The sequence below is a fragment of the Taudactylus pleione genome, unplaced genomic scaffold, assembly GCF_031769625.1.
Source record: "Taudactylus pleione unplaced genomic scaffold, aTauple2 ptg001748bl, whole genome shotgun sequence".
Classification (NCBI taxonomy): Eukaryota; Metazoa; Chordata; class Amphibia; order Anura; family Myobatrachidae; genus Taudactylus; species Taudactylus pleione.
Window position 1 is genome coordinate 136870 of NW_028286145.1, and position 19985 is coordinate 156854.

At 50.2% G+C, this 19985-nt stretch overlaps 1 protein-coding gene across 1 annotated transcript; it reads left to right on the forward strand.

Moving 5' to 3' along the window:
* The first annotated feature begins 246 nt into the window (after positions 1 to 246).
* HAUS5 (HAUS augmin like complex subunit 5) lies at positions 247 to 16807 on the forward strand. Its single transcript, XM_088464677.1, has 20 exons — positions 247 to 354; positions 975 to 1195; positions 1272 to 1334; positions 2081 to 2113; positions 2768 to 2792; positions 3813 to 3945; positions 4146 to 4293; positions 4421 to 4499; positions 4590 to 4669; positions 5270 to 5327; positions 7128 to 7321; positions 7719 to 7785; positions 8329 to 8471; positions 10408 to 10570; positions 10656 to 10736; positions 11034 to 11179; positions 11648 to 11762; positions 13626 to 13764; positions 14704 to 14836; positions 15422 to 16807. Exons 2-20 carry the CDS (start codon positions 1098 to 1100, stop codon positions 15546 to 15548), a joined length of 2025 nt encoding a protein of 674 aa, XP_088320803.1. The 5' UTR covers positions 247 to 354; positions 975 to 1097; the 3' UTR covers positions 15549 to 16807.
* The last annotated feature ends 3178 nt before the right edge of the window (positions 16808 to 19985 follow it).

Genomic DNA, 19985 nt, shown 5'->3' on the forward strand with positions numbered 1-19985 from the left:
TCTCTCTCTCATTTTTATAAAACGTTACCAGGGTTACCTTTCTTTCTCCTGTAGAAACCAAATAACATCACTATAAAATGTTTGCAAAACAGTCATTTAACTCCAGCAGATGTCATGCAGCTCTCCCTATTGGCCACAAGATGGCGCGCACGGCGCAGACGATAACCATAGCCTAGAGCAGCGGGCGTCGCCGCCTCTGACAGCGCTGTGCGGGCTCCCCCTGGTGGCGGAGCTGCGGATTTGCGCTGTCGTGACGTTGAAATAGCCGGAGATGACACGTTAAGGTCGCGACTGGCGGGAGAACTGAAATCTCCAGGGTGAGACCGGGCTGAGGTCCCCAGCGGGCGATAAGCGGTGAGTACCGAATAGTTGGCACGCTGGGAGCCGGCACCGGCTGCATTCAGGGCACTGGGGTGCAGTATCCGCTGCCAGCCAGCTGTGGGCGCTGTTCCAGCAACTAAATAAAACTGAATTATTATTAATATCCTATGTTTCCTGTGTATGGGGTCCAGGTAAGTCCACTGGTTCTATACATTGGCTCCTGCTTGTTGGTTAGCTCCTCCCTAATGTCACTGGCATGTTATGCAAATTGAGAGGAGTCACACTGAGCAGCAGATCAGCAGTCTGGATTTATCAGGGGAAATCTTGAGTGACAGCTTAAAGGAGCGCGGCCCCTGTACAGCTTGGCGGGTTTATGTCCTGGGCATTCAGTGAATGGCATAAATTCAAGTTTGATGGGAAATGATTAACGTGCTGGGCTTAGTCATTTCAGCTTTTTGCCTCCTCTGATCGTCCTTTCACCCAGTGTCTATTTGTAAACTGATTATTGTGCGATTTACCTATCCAAAAGGTGGAAAGGAACCATAATATAAATGCACTGTAATGTCCGCTCTGGTTTGTGCTATTTACCCATGTATATAATAAATGCTCTATATATGTATAGTACATGGAAGTTGCTCTAATCCTATACACAGCGGAGTCTGCGCCTTCTTGCACCGATGTTAAGCGTCCAGCTTTGGCCGATCTGACGTGAGATTTGCAGCGTCCGCGGTTTTATCGTCCACATACAGAAGAGCGCTGTGTAATATTTCCCAGGGATGGATCGCAGGAACCTGGCCCAGGAGCTGCGAAGATGGGTGGTAGAGGAGATGGGTCTCCCGCAGCAGAAAGCGCCATCTGAGGAAATGCTGCAGAGGTGAGGAGAGGAGGCACGAGGCACAGGGTGACCCTCTATACACAGCCAATCTCATACCATCTTATCTGTCACACAGGCTGTTCATAGGACAGTGTGCCGACATCTGGAAATACGTTATACGGCATGTGCGCAGTCAGAGGTAAGTGTGCGTTCCTGCGGGGTTCCAGCACTTCTACAACCAATCTATATCGCTTTGTTTATTAACCATTGCAGAATAGGGGAATGCATTGTTAATACAGGCCAAAAATCTCAAGTAGCAAAGCATGGCATGTCAGTAATTTTACACCAGACCTACAGAGACGTCACTGGCCATGGTTGTTATTTGATAAACCTCCCAGAATGATGCAAGGTATAGAAGCACCATCTGCTTATAGCGCCTGTAAGAGCCGCTCTAGTTAGAGTTAATGACCACACTTCCGGTATGTCTGGTATATTCGCTCAGCCATTGCGCAGGTATTAATGTGGATTAAGCTTCATTATTTGCTTTACTTTAAAGAGACATTTGTGTCATTTAGTTGCTGATATCTGTAACTGTCTGAATAAAACTTGAATTTCTATATGTTCCCGTAACTTTGCACAGGACATAGAAGTGCTGGACAGTCAGCGTAACCACTTAACTGGCGACTTTTCCAGCAAAACCGGTCAGAAATTGCCGGGCGCGGGGAGTCAGGGGAGATCCGTTCCGCACACGTGTAGAACAAATTTCCTCTTGAAAAACACAGCGGGGCGGTGCGGTCTCACCTTGTCACCTGCGCTGCAGCCCTTACAACCATGTCCATTAAGGGGGTGTCATAAGGGGTCACTGGTGCCCGCTCAGCAGCGATTAGCGCCCGGAAATGTCTGTGTATTAGTTTTGCATGAACTCTCTCTTTGCTTTTATTCCAGGACTGTGAGGAACATAGAAGGCAATCTCTTATGGTATCCTTACCGCAATACATGTCTGCTATAGATAGACTGCCCTGTGTACATAGGCTCTGTGCTGCTTTACTCTCCCGCGCCGCTGGCCCCGTGCGCGTAGGGACGTGCATCAGAAGCCCGGTAGTGAATGGTTGCTGGGCTTCCGATATTATATCTTGTGATGCGATGGTTTCTAGCCATCGCAGGAAACTTTTTGATGATCTAACCATTGACGGTTAAACTGCGCGCATGCCCGTAAGCAACCGGCGCTTCGTGCATGCGCACATTAGATGAGCTGCGGACATTAGTTCGGGTGTCGGCAGATGGAAAAAAAAAAAAAGTCAGCCATCGAATGGACACTGGAAAGCTGCATCCGATTGGGCGCCAATCATCGAATACCCACATTTCAGTGGATAAAGTACTTCCATCGGATCAGGAACATCGATGGTTGCTAACTATCTGTTTCTGATGTCCGTCCTTACTACCGGACCGCTGGCCCCCTGCCCCTCCCCGGGCTGCTTCCCCTCACATTTGTGTCATTGTACAGACTCCTGTATTAAGGGGGAATTTCTAACGGCCACGGAGGATGACTGATGTGTGGCTCACGTAGACGCAGCGAGCCCTCAGCCTATATGTATTATACATTACTGTGTGTTCTCCTTTACTCTGGGTCAGGTATCAGCAGCTCCAGCACTCGGTGGTGAGTAACCAAATATCCAGATTTATGGTGATGTCTCTATGTGGATTCTGGGCCTGATTCAGAGCCGCTCGTTCGCTCGACTGCGTATGGTTTGCAATGCGCATGCGCAAACCAGTCATTGCGGTTGGAAATCGTGTGCTCGTAAAACGAGGGGCTGCTAATTTGAGTGACAGAATGTACCGTTTGTGGGTGGTAACAGGGGAAGGTGCTTGAAAACGGGGGAGTGGAGATCCGAACGCAGGCGTGCCAAACGGTCAAAACGGCGTTTAATGGGAGTGCATAATTAACAAAGCAGCGTCATCGACCACGTCACTTGGTTGTCTTTTAGCCTGAACTGCTCGCAGTGATAGCGGGAAGTAAATCCTACCACAAGCACTGCGAGCAGTTCAGATGCCTTTCGATGTTCCCGATTAATCTAATTAATACCGGAGATGACGTATGATGCGAACGGCAAAGGGGCGTCTTTACAAAATAGCGAGCGCATTTTTCGGACGCTCGCTCAGACATAGAGGCGTCAACACACCGCAAAGAGCGAGAGCTCAATTTAAATATCCGGCCCCTTTTTCAGAACGAGTGCCCGCAAATAGCGTCCGGGTCTGAATCAGGCCCACTGCTCTTGGGACTCATCCGCAACAACATGTTCTGTGGCTCGTTCCTGTGCGTTATAATGTGATATAGAGGGGATGGCGAGCCCAGGGGAAGTGCTATGCGTGGTCTCCGCCTGGGAGAGGCCACTCTGCGATGGTCATGGCTCATTAGATGCTAAGCTGAAGTGAGACCCCTGTACACAGCCTGGCAAGCGTTCGGGGGGGGGGTCTCCTCTCAGCAGGTGACCTGGCCGCTAAATGTGCCAGTGGGGCCACTTCATGGCGGGTAGCCGGGACACTGCCAGCTGGTATAACCTAGTGTCAGACTCTCATCCGGTCTCTTATGTACGTTGATTGGCAGTGAGTGCAGCTGTTATGGGGCAGTGCCCTGTGGCATGATGTAATCCTGACTTATTGCCCCTTACATTGGCAGGCGCAGCGCTCGGCGGAGGAGGAGGAAGAGCAGCACAAGAAGCAGCTGTACCAGGAGATATTGGAGCTGCGCTCGGAACTACAGCATCTGCAGGAACAGATCCACAGCGCTGAAAAGGAGATCGTCAGCCAGGGTGACTGCGGGGCGGGGGCTGGGCTGGAATAGGGGCGGGGGCTGGGCTGGAATAGGAGTGCGGTTGGTTGAAAGGTACAAATGTCCATAAACCATCCCGGCACTTACTCTGGAGGCTGAGCCAATATCTTTAGACTGTAACGTGATGGACGCTCGCCCATACTCTCGCCGCGGCCCGTTATCTTGTCTATTTTCCCTCAGAATTGAACAACGAGAAGTCGCAGGATTTCCGCCGTCGCTCGTTGCTGCTGCGCGCTTTCAATAAGAAGAGGGAGGAGGAGTGCGAGGTTCTGCGGGAGAGCAACGTTCGGATACAGTATCGCTGCGAGCAGCTGCAGGATGTCAGCCGGTGAGTGAGGGCTATTACGTTACAGTACTTGGCGCGGGCCGGATGGTGTAAGCAGCAGCCGTTATTACTCTGAGGGCGGAACGCCAGCCTATCCACCATTTTATATATTCATATTTCGGTCCTGCAGAGCATCGCAGAGGGAGCTGATCTTTCCTACACTGGATGCGGGTTCAGCCATGATTACATTTCCGGAGCCAGAAATCCTGGTATGTGCAACTGTTTACACCCCACGGTGTTTTATAATAACTTTTTTCCTGCCAAGTTTAATTCTCCGTTTCTCTTCCTCCCCCTGCTAGAGAGACGTTAGAGAGGTCTGCCAGATGCGTATGAAGTTTCTGCGATCTCTCCATGATGACTCCATTTCTGGCTCGCTGCTGTAAGCGTAGAGATTCTCTCCCATCTGCTTGTCATGTCTGGGCTCCCTGCTCATTGCTGTGAGCGTAGAGATTCTCTCCCATCTGCTAGTCATGACTGGTCTCATTGCTATAAGCGTAGAGGTTCTCTCTTCCCATCTGCTAGTCATGTCTGGGCTCATTGCTGTGAGCGTAGAGATTCTCTCCCATCTGCTAGTCATGTCTGGTCTCCCGTGCTCCCCAGGGGCTCATTGCTGTAAGCATAGAAGTTCTCTCCCATCTGCTAGTCATGTCTGGGCTCATTGCTGTGAGCGTAGAGATTCTCTCCCATCTGGTAGTCATGTCTGGGCTCATTGCTTTAAGTGTAGAGTTCCTCTCCTTCCATCTGCTAGTCATGTCTGGTCTCATTGCTGTGAGCGTAGAGATTCTCTCCCATCTGCTAGTCCTGTCTGGTCTCCCCGCTCCCCATGAGCTCATTGCTGTAAGCATAGAGAAGCTTTTCGATCCACTAGTCCTGTCTGTACGCTCTGTTCCCTTATCTCTTGGCCACCAGTGATGCTGTGAGTGTAGAGAGTCCCTCCCGTCCGTCAGTAATGTTTGTGCTCTCTCCCATCTCTCCGCAGCACTGGAGGGGAGGAGCTGCGCTCGTTGGCACACCAGCAGTGGATGAGCCTGGCAGAGGTGAGACCAGGGCTCATCATCATCATCAGTAACTGTTATTTATAGGGCTGCACAATGTGTCTGCAGCGCTGTACAGAGATAATAGCCCAACAGTGAGTCCGGGGGCAGTGGGGGGGGCGGCGGGTGCAGGGTAGAGAGACTCGATGTGCCTTGTAGTGGCAGTAATGGAAGGTGACACATGGGGAGGGGGAATAGGGGGCAAACAGTCCTCGGTGAGCCGGTGCCCTCTAAGTGAGCGGACAGACGGGATCGGAGTCTCTGATGGGAAAATGGGGACGGGAACAGATGCGCACTAGGGATAGTTCTATGGGGGAGAGAACAAGGGAAGGTGGACCTGGCCGGGGGGCTTACTCTGAGGGATGGGAGTCACCATGGTCTGGGAGAGAGGGTAGGTTTGGTGAGGGGAGAGTTATGATGGCGGCTGGGCTTGTACGTAGTCCTGAGGGGGCTGGCAGGAAGCTTGTTACAGGGTTCTAGTGTACAGGAAGAAACTCCGGACATATCATTCCCAACATTCCATTAATGACCAGTATATACCATCTGTACCCAGTATATACCATCTGTACCCAGTATATACCATCTGTACCCAGTATATACCATCTGTACCCGGCACTCTGACCAGTATATACCATCTGTACCCAGTGCACTGACCCAGTATATACCATCTGTACCCAGTGCACTGACCCAGTATATACCATCTGTACCCAGTGCACTGACCCAGTATATACCATCTGTACCCAGTGCACTGACCCAGTATATACCATCTGTACCCAGTGCACTGACCCAGTATATACCATCTGTACCCAGTGCACTGACCCAGTATATACCATCTGTACCCAGTGCACTGACCCAGTATATACCATCTGTACCCAGTAATGACCAGTATATACTATCTGTACCCAGCACACTGACCCATTAATGACCAGTATATACGATCTGTACCCAGTAATGACCAGTATATACTATCTGTACCCGGCACTCTGACCAGTATATACCATCTGTACCCAGTGCACTGACTCAGTATATACCATCTGTACCCAGTAATGACCAGTATATACTATCTGTACCCAGTGCACTGACCCAGTATATACCATCTGTACCCAGTAATGACCAGTATATACTATCTGTACCCAGCACACTGACCCATTAATGACCAGTATATACTATCTGTACCCAGTAATGACCAGTATATACTATCTGTACCCGGCACACTGACCCAGTATATACTATCTGTACCCGGCACACTGACCCAGTAATGACCAGTATATACTGCCTGTACCCGGCACACTACCCCAGTAATGACCTGTACCCGGCACACTGACCCAGTATATACCATCTGGACCCGGCACACTGACCCAGTAATGACCAGTATACACTGCCTGTACCCGGCACACTGACCCAGTATATACTGCCTGTACCCGGCACACTGACCCAGTATATACTGCCTGTACCCGGCACACTGACCCAGTAATGACCAGTATATACTGCCTGTACCCGGCACACTGACCCAGTAATGACCAGTATATACTGCCTGTACCCGGCACACTGACCCAGTAATGACCAGTATATACTGCCTGTACCCGGCACACTGACCCAGTAATGCCCATTGTGAAATGTTGCTGATACAGGTAGCTGCAATCTGTACGCTAACGATCCCTAATATGCAGGGGAAAGAAACCGGAACATGATTGTGGATTTCTCTCCAGCCCAATGTATTAATCATTGTGGGAAATCCTCCTCTGGTAGAGATAAAACCAGTAGCCCGGGAGTGGTATTATAAACTATCTACTTATTCTGCAGAAAATCTGGAGCTCGAACCCTCCAAACCACATCATCTCGTCCCTGGAGCATCTGGCATTAGAGACCACCCGGGACATGAGACATCTGCAGACTTCTCTCGCTGTGGACCCCGTAGAGACTTCCTGCAGCCTATCCGAGACCACATGTGATGCCCAAGGAACTAAAGCCGTCTTGGAGACCTCAAAGCGCGCACGGTAATCACTCTTCCTATATAGGAGCATGTAACGGTCCAGCTATAGACCGTCCTGATGGGTTACTCCATGTCATCGTCTTACTACAAGTGAAATGTTTGTAAGAGTTTGTTTGTTTGTTCTATGCTGCTTCTCTGTGTAGTACTGTGTGTAGCCTGCAGGTGTCACCGCTTACACACGTGATACAGAAATGAGCCGTCAGCAAATGGTTTATATTCTGGAAACCATTATTTTCTGTCTATAACAAATCAATGTTTAATTTTACATAATGTTTCAGGAAAGTGTCCTTATGCCTCCAGTTTGGGGTCATTTATGAAACGGCGCAGAAGTGTCCTGGATCTCATCCTTGTCCTACAATGCATTAGGTGTCACTGTGATATTTTATATGCCTGTGTTTCAGGTCCTGCTGTGACAACGCGCGTCCCGACGCTCTGGGCGTTCTTCCTTCCTTCCGTTCCCTGATACAGGTGTGTACCCCATCCGCATCATTTAGCGTCTGGTTCTGGTCCAGGGTAGAAGTGCCGAACGTGCGGGCTGGAATCTCTGATGGTGTCCCATAGGGGTCATCTGATTGTCAGCTAAGCGACTCGTTATAGGGGGAGGCTCTTCTTTTGGGGTCCCAGTGCCTGAGAAATGTAAGACGTGCGCCCTCTGGCAGCGCTGCCTGATGGTGACACAATGACGTGACCTTGTTTAGCAGATAATGTTGCCGCCATCTGTCGCTATAGAAGCGGGAAGGATACACTTACTCGCACGCAATGGCTCCTTCACGCTGACTTATTTTTGTGTAAATAAATAATGATCTAGAGCAGTGGTGTCAAACTCAGGCCTTTCAGCTGCAGTGGAACTACACATCCCAGCATGCACTGCCAGAGTTTTGCTACTAGAGCATGCTAAAACTGTGGCAGAGCATGCTGGGATATGTAGTCCCTGAGCAGCTGGAGAGCCCGAGTTTGACACCACTGATCTTAGAGAGTGCTCACTCATCCTCTGTCTCCTCGTGTCCCCAGGAGGGCTGGGCCGAGTCCATCAAGGTCTTCTCCGAGCTGCACCTGGTGCAGCGGGAGACGCAGGAGCTCTCGGCGCAGTTGGCGGCCAGGATACAGGAGGCGCACACGACGCTGGCGGATGGAAGTGAAGCCTCTCTCAGCAGGTCAGCGATGATGATGATGATTCCCCCATGTTTATTGCCTCACTGGTAGCGCTGCGAGAGAGGCGGCCTGTATCTGTGTATGTAGTGCGGCTGGCAGGCAGCTTGCTCCAGCGATTGTCGCCCATAGATTTGAGCAGTTACATTACATACATCATATCGGTGCTGCCATACTCTCTATGTGCAGTACCGCCTTAAATGCTGTAGGTGGTGCTAGAACCTATCCCAATGTATTTATAAAGCTCTGGTCTCTGTAGCGATTAGCCCAAACATTTATGGGTGTAGGTGATATGCCGACATGGTTTGAATGTCGACACTGATATTTTTGCCTAAATTGCCGCCTAGCCCGAATTGCATGTGTCGATATTGTGAAATGTCGACATTCCGACCACATCCCGGCCCAAATATCACCATAGATTGTATCTAGGAAACATCCGCTTTTAGGGTAACGTCTGTAATACCTATCAGCCACCAGAGAAGCGTCACAGAGATCGCGGTGTTAGATAGGTTCCCTGACCAGCGACTGACGCGACTGTAGCCATTATTTTCTACATTTGTTGGATGTTCGTGTTGTTTGACTTGGGCGATGTGAACGTGACGGAAGCCGGCGCGCGGTATGCTGCAGACCATCGGCCGGCTACGGTAACCCATGGGGTCACGCAGCCGGCTGTCACAGCTGTGAGGAAGAGGCCAGGAGGTATCCGTCAGCCGACAGAGATCCTAGCCTCCTTCCCTCCTGCAGCGACACACCTCCATTTTGGATAATGGAGGCTGTCGCCGCCCCCTCCCCACCCCCAAAAGGCAGCAGATTGTCATTCACTGACAGTCTGCTGCCAGTTTGCGTGCGGGCTCGCAGACCCACTTGCACAGAACAGGTCTGGCGCCTGCGCAGATTCCCGAACATAGTGCACTGCTGATCGCAGATGCCCGAACTTGCGCTGCTGAATCAGGCCCTAAATTCTAACCCTCCGCTGCCGACACTGCAGAATGTCAGCGTTTCACATGTTGCCATTGTGATCATGTCGACATTCTTCATGTGTTCTAATCTTTGCATAGAAGATCAAAGTTTGGAAACTATTAATATGTAACTCACTAAATCCATGTCTATCTCATCGTCTCCTCTGCAGCATTGCTGGCGCATCCGTACAGTTACCCCCGAGCATTGCAGCCGCGCTCAGGCCATATCCGTACAGTTACCCCCGAGTATTGCAGGCGCGCTCAGGCCATATCCGTACAGTTACCCCCGAGCATTGCAGGCGCGCTCAGGCCGCGTCCGTACAGTTACCCCCGAGCATTGCAGCCGCGCTCAGGCCATATCCGTACAGTTACCCCCGAGCACTGCAGCCACGCTCAGGCCGCATCCGTACAGTTACCCCCGAGTATTGCAGCCGCGCTCAGGCCGCATGCGTACAGTAACCCCCGAGCATTGCAGCCGCGCTCAGGCCGCATCCGTACAGTTACCCCCGAGTATTGCAGCCGCGCTCAGGCCGCATGCGTACAGTAACCCCCGAGCATTGCAGCCGCGCTCAGGCCGCATGCGTACAGTAACCCCCGAGCACTGCAGCCGCGCTCAGGCCGCATGCGTACAGTAACCCCCGAGCACTGCAGCCGCGCTCAGGCCGCATGCGTACAGTAACCCCCGAGCACTGCAGCCGCGCTCAGGCCGCATGCGTACAGTAACCCCCGAGCACTGCAGCCGCGCTCAGGCCGCATCCGTACAGTTACCCCCGAGCACTGCAGCCGCGCTCAGGCCGCATCCGTACAGTTACCCCCGAGCACTGCAGCTTTTTCTCCCCTCCATGTTTTCCTCAGGGTATTACAAATTTGCAGGAGGTATATTTACTTTATTAGGGGGGGGTTGTTTTTTGTTTGTTTTTTTTTCTCTCCAAATTTATGAGGCAAAAAAAATAAAGCCTATCCCCCATTGGCTGTGCATTAGGGCTGCCTTTGACGCGGAGCTCCGCCTGGTGGTGCTGCACGGATGTCGGGACGCTCTGCAGCAGGAATGCCGGTCGCTACAAGCAGAGGCGACGGACAGGAAGCAGGAAGTGAAATTTCTCCAGCAGCAACAGCGGAACATCCAGGAATCCTGCGTCCTGCTGGTGGGTGTGCGCCGAGCGCAGCGATGGGTCGGGGGGGGGATGGACGCGGCACTCTCCTCACTCTCTCTGGTTTGTGTCTTTACAGGACAAGAAGCAGAAACAGATCCAGGTGCTTATAAAGGGAAACTCCTCATCGAAATCCCAGATATGGCGCAGCGGTCAGGAGGTGAGGCCGCAGCACCTCGCCACGGATATCACACCAGGATAGGACGTGAACGCAGAGCAGCGTGTTCATGGCGCCTGCTGCAGATCCCGATACTGATAATGGGAAACCCTGATGGGCCAGATTCTCTCAGAAATATGGCAGCTTGTGGTTGGCACATAATAATAATAATATTTATGTTCTTTGCCTCCTATGGGTATCTCCATAATACATTTTATCTCTAGTTTGTTTAGGGGAAAATTTGAACCTGTAATTTCGGGAGACGTTTATGAGCCGATTCCGTGCTTTTTGCCTCACAAGGTGCAGAAATACGTCCAGGACAAGCTGCTCCCGCGGCCTCAGGAGGTCGTCCAGGAATCTCAGCGGCTTCAGGACTCCATCAGGAAAGACGTGAAACACTTCTCTGCCGTCTCCCTCCCAGCGCTGCAGAAAGTGTGCGCGGACGGGTGAGAGCCTTTCTGTACGCTGTACCCCGCACTGACATGTCCCTAGCTGGCCTGTAGGGGGCCCTCTTCTGGTACTGCGCTGCAGAAAGTGTGCGCGGACGGGTGAGAGCCTCTCTGTACACTGTACCCCGCACTGACATGTCCCTAGCTGGCCTGTAGGGGGCCCTCTTCTGGTTCTGCGCTGCAGGGGCCCTGAAGAATTAGAGGGTAACGTAGAGCAAAGGGACTGGAAGTAACTTTATTAACTTTTCTGCCTAAAAGTTAGATTATAGGTTTAATAACTTGTGATGGCCTAAAAACTTTAACTCTAAGCTGCTTTTTATTAGACTGGTTTCTCTATGTAAATGTCTGAGGACTTGTCACAAGTGAAGGTATATGAGAAGAGGTTACTGGTGTAATACTTATACATCACATATGGTACAGGCTGATCTTTGTACATCACGTCTTCTGTATGTTTGTATTGTGCAGAGTGACCCTCGTCCCAGCACAGGAACTCTCCATAAACCGCGTCTCCAACCCAAATTGTCTGTACTACAACATCTACAAGGGGATCTACACCAGCATCGGCCTGTCTGTATATAAGGTGAGCTCTGTCTGTATATAAGGTGAGCTCTGTCTATAGGGTGCTAGTCCCCTGTATACCAGCATCGGCCTGTCTGTATATAAGGTGAGGCCTGTCTGTATATAAGGTGAGATCTGTCTGTAGGGTGCTAGTCCCCTGTATATAAGGTGAGGTCTGTCTGTATATAAGGAGAGATCTGTCTGTAGGGTGCTGGTCCCCTGTACACCAGCATCGGCCTGTCTGTATATAAGTGAGCTCTGTCTGTATATAAGGTGAGATCTGTCTGTACACCAGCATCGGCCTGTCTGTATATAAGGTGAGGCCTGTCTGTATATAAGGTGAGATCTGTCTGTAGGGTGCTAGTCCCCTGTATATAAGGTGAGGTCTGTCTGTATATAAGGAGAGATCTGTCTGTAGGGTGCTGGTCCCCTGTACACCAGCATCGGCCTGTCTGTATATAAGTGAGCTCTGTCTGTATATAAGGTGAGATCTGTCTGTACACCAGCATCGGCCTGTCTGTATATAAGGTGAGGCCTGTCTGTATATAAGGTGAGATCTGTCTGTATATAAGGTGAGATCTGTCTGTAGGGTGCTGGTCCCCTGTACACCAGCATCGGCCTGTCTGTATATAAGTGAGCTCTGTCTGTATATAAGGTGAGATCTGTCTGTACACCAGCATCGGCCTGTCTGTATATAAGGTGAGGCCTGTCTGTATATAAGGTGAGATCTGTCTGTATATAAGGTGAGGCCTGTCTGTATATAAGGTGAGGCCTGTCTGTATATAAGGTGAGATCTGTCTGTATATAAGGTGAGGCCTGTCTGTATATAAGGTGAGGCCTGTCTGTATATAAGGTGAGATCTGTCTGTATATAAGGTGAGATCTGTCTGTATATAAGGTGAGATCTGTCTGTAGGGTGCTGGTCCCCTGTACACCAGCATCGGCCTGTCTGTATATAAGGTGAGGCCTGTCTGTATATAAGGTGAGATCTGTCTGTATATAAGGTGAGGCCTGTCTGTATATAAGGTGAGGCCTGTCTGTATATAAGGTGAGGCCTGTCTGTATATAAGGTGAGGCCTGTCTGTATATAAGGTGAGGTCTGTAGGGTGCTTGTCGCCTCTACGCCAGTAATTGGACCATTCTTAAAGTTTCCACATTCACAATTCTGCGCAGGAAGGACTCTGGGTCCCAGCAGTTATTCCGGCCGTGGCGCAGGGGTAACCTCCTTACACACCGCAAACGTCTTTTGTAGATTATAAATGTAATAGATATCAGGAGCCTCAGAGCAAAGCGATAAATATCATTGAGTCTATAAGATTGTGATCACAGGAGACATGATAAGGATCCGGTATAATGTTACACAGCGTTTCATGGCCGTGTTTTGGGCCTGATTCAGAGACTGACGCTACTGCGATCGCAGATGTAACTTCGTACGCAGCGCCGCTGTGACAACATGCTAATAGAGATCACGCTTACTGGAGCATAAAGACACCCTGCGTAAATATCTGTAACGTCGACGCACATCGGGCAGCCATCTTGCGTCGGATCTGACCAGCCGCAGAGTCTGCAGCTCCTGACGCACAGAGGGCTCTCATGCTGCGTCTTAATTTATTCACGCCCATATAACTGCGTCTTATGTACCTGCCCCCCCCCACGAACGCTGCCAGCCTGTCACTCACTTTGCGATGGATTCCTCTGTGCGTCCATAATCGCGATGAATTCACTGCGCATGCACAGTGCGGCTTATACGCTAGCGTGATGCCAAACATTCGCTTGATCTCCTACGTAATGGCCAATTCCGTCCCTCTCTGAATCTGCCTCTATGATCGTTAACCACTGAGCGCAGCGATGCTGACTCCATACCTGACCCTTCCTCTGTCCCGCAGGCCCCGGAGACCATTCTATGCCGCGTCGCCGATATCAAAAAGCAGCTGCGCCTCCTGCGAGCTCAGTTGTGTAGCCGCAACCAAGCGGTCACTAAGATACAAAGGCAGAAGCGCGAGAGCCAGGATCCCGACACGGACAGTAAGTGGATCGTTTCCCCGCCCGCTGGTCCCTCCCGTCAGGTCTGCCCCCCCCTCCCCTGGTATTTCAGACATTGGCGCAATCTGCCGACCTCTGTTCCAAAACTTACCAGAAAAATGACATAGCGTTTAGCCTCTGTAGGTGGCACCGCACTCTCTGTACATAGGGAGCAGTGTTTACTAATGCCCCCAACCACAGCACACTGCGCCAGCCATAATTAATTTTGACTTTCTGTTGCGATGTTGAGTTTACACCACCCCCCCCCCCCCCCCTCCTCACAGATTAGTATGTGTACCCCCCCCCCCATGCCAGGCACAATGCAGGGGTCCCCTGTGTTCTATTTTCTGGAAACTGTTCTAAAATTCCAACAATCAAGGCGGTTTATGTTTGGATGAGCGCCATACACAGGCCCTGGCCGTCGTTATCCAGGTCTCGCGCATGCGCATGACCGAGCTGCCTCCGTCGTGCGCATGCGCACTTGGGCAGCATTGACCCGCTTGCGAGCGGGTCTGAATCAGGCCCACAGATCCAACCCCCATATTGGTCAATGCATCGGATCTTTATGTGCATACACACGTAACTATTTAACTATAACGACATCGTTCAAAAAATCGGTCAGTTTCTGAGTTATAACGAACGATAATCGTTCATGCGTGGTCCAGTTTGTAGTTCATCGGCCATTTCTGACTGACCAACTTAACGATTTTCATTAAGGGAAGGAACATTTTTCGTTCATCGTTGAAAAAATCGTTCAGTTTTTCAAAGGACACCTAACAAAATGGTGACGTGTGTACGCAGCTTATGCGTTAATTTACTTAGCAAACTATAATTGTGGACGACTAAGTTTGGTCTTGCCCTACGTTCCCATTGTCTGCCCCCCTCCCGCCCTCTCGCTCAGCTTGTCCGCCCCTTACTCACCTCCCCCCTCTTATCCCCCAGCCCTGCTGCACCTCTTGTCTGTGCACTACGCTCACCAAATGGACCAGCTGATCCCACGAGTCCAGCGCCTCATCCAGCAGTGCGAGAAGAGCCAGGAGTACGGGAAGGAGGTGCAGGCGACCGTGAGCGACTGGTGAGTACTGGGGGCTGACATATAAACTCTTTATAGAAAGTTTGCGGCTGGGGTTACTGCCCACTTTTGGCCCAAGGTCAGCGTTTCAGAATTAATATCTGTCCTTTAAATGACCATAATGCTACGTGACGATATGTACGGAGCTTTAGTCAAATATTGCTACACGGAACTAAATTGCACTAATTTGTAGTTACTGAGTGGGGCGGTATGGAGTGGTCTTGTTACCAGAGAATGATGGGGACCCACCACGCCGGTCTGGTGACCCGGTCTCTTAAAAGACAGGAAAGGATTTAGCACCTGCCTAATACATGTGTACTCAGACAACCTCGTCCCATCCTGGGGCATCTGTCGTCCCATCCTGGGGCATCTGTCGTCCCATCCTGGGGCATCTGTCGTCCCATCCTGGGGCATCTGTCGTCCCATCCTGGGGCATCTGTCGTCCCATCCTGGGGCATCTGTCGTCCCATCCTGGGGCATCTGTCGTCCCATCCTGGGGCATCTGTCGTCCCATCCTGGGGCATCTGTCGTCCCATCCTGGGGCATCTGTCGTCCCACGTGACTGTTTTTGGTTTCCCTTCTCCACAGGTGGGAACAGCCGGCGCAGCTGTGTCTGCCATCGCAGCAGAGAGGCGGCCTGACCCTGCGCCAGTGGCAAGATCGCTGGACCGTGGCGGTGACTGCTCTGCTGAGGGCATCTGGCGCCAGGAGTTGAGTTGCTTTTAAATCGGGCCGTTTTAGTGGGTGAGAAAGTATTGGTATTGGTCAGACATCTAGCCCCCCCCTCGGCAGTGCATTAGCGAGTACAGGAGGGATTGTGACCGCTTGGGTGCAGAAAGTGTATAATAAGGATTTCATGATGTGGTTTGTTCATAAAATTGTCCTAATTTGGCCACATTCACGGCTGTGCCACCATATTGCCCCAATATTGTTATGACTGGATGACCGACTGTCGTGTAACCCTGTGGACCCCCTATGGACCCTGAAGAAGAAAGGTATTTTCAATTGGTGAAAGGATGGACACCAAGACCAACCCTTGTGTATTTCTAGACATTATAATGGAATCATCCGCTGGTCTAGAATATGGCTGCGCCGGTGACCTTCGGCTCATCTGCAACTTACACTGGAGAAAGTGATTCCAGTTCCGTACGATGACGGCCGTGTGAATGGCGAGCGCTGAAGACCAGGAATTGTCACATACTCCAATCGTTTTTAATTCTAAAATTTGATTTAATTCATTCAGGTAACGTCCAACCAACCAACCTAGGTCTGTTCCAGAACGGCGGTCTAATGCACGCTGTGGTTTTTCCGTCTCCAAGTTATGTTTTTTTTTAGTTTATTTCCTGTCCATCCAGTAATTGCCTTTTAGTTGTCACAGTATTGTTGGATGTTGATGATAGTTTTCAGCATAGTGAGCAGGGCGCGGCTGTCTTCTCGCTATTAGTCAGACCGTACTGCGCAGCGTGGGAAATTCTGCTGCTGTTACGATGTATTTGCTGAATGAGATCATTATAAGGTGACATCTCGGCAGAGATCGAGCTGACGCTGCTTATCTGATGGAAATAAACTTCATATTGTGCCACACGTCTCCCTGCAGCTCTGTCTGATCTCTTGCTGTATACAGAAGTCTCTGCTGTAACCTATTATTCACACTGCGCAGAACATTAAGGGTCCGCTCACAGAATCGGGGGTTAATAACGTGACTTTTTTTTTTTAAGTAATTTCTTAAGACCGCTGCCGTCAGACTGTGAACTGGGACCTAGAAACTGGGGTTCGGGGTCAATGTGTCGGTATTGTCACTTATTTTTTGTTACTGCAATGAACATTTTACTTTTAATCCGCCATATTCACAAAAGTAGTTTTGCAGCGCTTGTAAATTTTGCTATAGATCCATATAATCCCCCCACCCACAATCTAATGCTGCCCATCCACTAGACGATTAAACCAAGCTCCATCGCTTGGTAATCGCCCGCAAATCGGGCAGTAAAAGGTTAAAAACGACCAGCGATGCGCCCGCCCGCTGGTCGTTTTTAACATCGATCATCGCCCGAGCTTGACGGTCAACCTGACGACCACGGTCAGGTTGCTATGTTCGGGGATGTTTGAGCTGCATACACTGAACGATCAGTGTATGCACTTCACCCCGCGGGAGACGACGGCGTCGTAACCGTGCCGTCGTCCTCCGCATCGCCTAGTGGATGGGCAGCTTTATGTGTTCTATAGTGTTTAGAGCTGTACTGTCCCTTTTAGCTATATTTTGTATACAGCTGTAGTATTACACACCCCTTGTGTAGGAGAATATACAGTTATTTACGCACAAGCCAAAATGTGCCATTTATCCGAATTCATCGGACAAACGTACCTACAGTAAAATAATGTATTTTCTCTAGTCCATGACACTGGTTATTAGCAGGGAAATGAGAGAAATGCTTCCCAAACTTGGTCTGCTGGGTGCCCTAACAGTCCAGGTTTTAAGGATATCCATGCTTAAGGGCAGGTGACTTAATTAGTACCGCAGTCATTTTGACTGTACCATCTCTACACAAGCATAAATGTCCTTATGGCAGGAGCCGTCCTGGCCAGGCGGGGACACTGCAGTCAGCAAATGTTCATCCAGTGATGGGTCTAATACATACAGACCTGTGACTGTTTTATAGTAACTTCTATGGGTTCTAATCTTTATTCACAAATAATTCCATTAATATACACTTTATTTTGTGTGTGTAAGTTTGCACTGACTGATGTGATTGTAGTAGATTCTATGTCCCTGCGTTTATGTGTGAGGGGGGTACAGTGCCAACAGCAGAGCTTTGATGTGTAAGTCACAGAGTCTCTGCCGTCCTGTATACAGTGTTCTACATACAGCATTCTGAGAAATACACAGGAAGCCAGAACCCGTCTTATTCTCATCTACAGGAGCCGCGACAGCCGTTCTGTTATCTCTACCTGTATGCTGCGCACCACATAAAATATATATATATATATATATATATATATATATATACGCGCACACGTGTCTTAACCTGACCCTACATTACCCCAAGCCCCCAGACTATAATTTAGGAAAAACTTAATCATTTAAAGTCCAAATTAGCCCCAAACTTTAATTTAAAAATAAATGCTGGATGATGGATACAGAAAGCTGCGGTGTTGTAGTGTTTCCATTGTGTGGGTCTAACTACCTGCCCCAAAAGAAAAGTATCAAAGCTGAAGAACCCAGTATACGGAATGGCAGCTGTTCCAGGTCTTCTCTTTTATGTTCTGTATCTGAATAAATGCTGATATGCTCTATTAGACCTTGGTTAAACCAAGAGTTGAACATTTGCATATAAGAGCGTAATAGACTAGAATGGACTTAATGCCACCAATGCATGTATTCTGGGGCATAGGAGAGGTGTCGTTAGGGATTTATACAGAGGCCTCATTCTGACATGGGAGTAAGGCAACAAAGAGCCAATAACTTTGCACCTTGGCACAACCGTTCTGCACTGCAGGGGGCAGATGTACAATGTGCCCCTGGGTAACACTGTGCTGCACTGCAGGGGGCAGATGTACAATGTGCCCCTGGGTAACACTGTGCTGCACTGCAGGGGGCAGATATACAATGTGCAGAGAGTTAGATGTGGGAGGGACGTGTCCTAGCTCAGAGCTACATTACAGTGTAAGGATAAAGCTGCCCAGCATGTGTGATACCCTGATAGTGCCAGTATCTGTGCCCCTGGGTAACACCATGCTGCACTGCAGGGGGCAGATGTACAATGTGCAGAGAGTTAGATGTGGGAGGGACGTGTCCTAGCTCAGAGCTACATTACAGTGTAAGGATAAAGCTGCCCAGCATGTGTGATACCCTGACTCTGATAGTGCCAGTAACTGTGCCCCTGGGTAACACCGTGCTGTACTGCAGGGGGCAGATGTACAATGTGCAGAGAGTTAGATGTGGGAGGGACGTGTCCTAGCTCAGAGCTACATTACAGTGTAAGGATAAAGCTGCCCAGCATGTGTGATACCCTGACTCTGATAGTGCCAGTAACTGTGCCCCTGGGTAACACCATGCTGCACTGCAGGGGGCAGATGTACAATGTGCAGAGAGTTATATCTGGGAGGGACGTGTCCTAGCTCAGAGCTACATTACAGTGTAAGGATAAAGCTGCCCAGCATGTGTGATACCCTGACTCTGATAGTGCCAGTAACTGTGCCCCTGGGTAACACCGTGCTGCACTGCAGGGGGCAGATGTATAATGTACAGAAAGTTAGATGTGGGAGGGACGTGTCCTAGCTCAGAGCTACATTACAGTGTAAGGATAAAGCTGCCCAGCATGTGTGATACCCTGACTCTGATAGTGCCAGTAACTGTGCCCCTGGGTAACACCATGCTGCACTGCAGGGGGCAGATGTACAATGTGCAGAGAGTTAGATGTGGGAGGGACGTGTCCTAGCTCAGACCTACATTACAGTGCAAGGATAAAGCTGCCCAGCATGTGTGATACCCTGACTCTGATAGTGCCAGTAACTGTGCCCCTGGGTAACACCATGCTGCACTGCAGGGGGCAGATGTACAATGTGCAGAGAGTTAGATGTGGGAGGGACGTGTCCTAGCTCAGACCTACATTACAGTGTAAGGATAAAGCTGCCCAGCATGTGTGATACCCTGACTCTGATAGTGCCAGTATCTGTGCCCCCTGGGTAACACCATGCTGCGCTGCAGGGGGCAGATGTACAATGTGCAGAGAGTTAGATGTGGGAGGGACGTGTCCTAGCTCAGAGCTACATTACAGTGTAAGGATAAAGCTGCCCAGCATGTGTAATACCCTGACTCTGATAGTGCCAGTAACTGTGCCCCTGGGTAACACCGTGCTGCACTGCAGGGGGCAGATGTATAATGTACAGAGAGTTAGATGTGGGAGGGACGTGTCCTAGCTCAGAGCTACATTACAGTGTAAGGATAAAGCTGCCCAGCATGTGTGATACCCCGACTCTGATAGTGCCAGTAACTGTGCCCCTGGGTATCACCGTGCTGCACTGCAGGGGGCAGATGTATAATGTACAGAGAGTTAGATGTGGGAGGGACGTGTCCTAGCTCAGAGCTACATTACAGTGTAAGGATAAAGCTGCCCAGCATGTGTGATACCCCGACTCTGATAGTGCCAGTAAC

What these genes read in the sequence shown, in the direction of transcription:
- HAUS5 (XM_088464677.1), top strand. Translation starts at nt 1,098, where the DNA reads ATGGATCGCAGGAACCTGGCCCAGGAGCTGCGAAGATGGGTGGTAGAG. An exon ending in TCTGAGGAAATGCTGCAGAG is followed by an intron (nt 1,196 to 1,271) that starts GTGAGGAGAGGA and finishes TCTGTCACACAG; the next exon opens with GCTGTTCATAGGACAGTGTG. An exon ending in TCCATTTCTGGCTCGCTGCT is followed by an intron (nt 4,670 to 5,269) that starts GTAAGCGTAGAG and finishes ATCTCTCCGCAG; the next exon opens with CACTGGAGGGGAGGAGCTGC.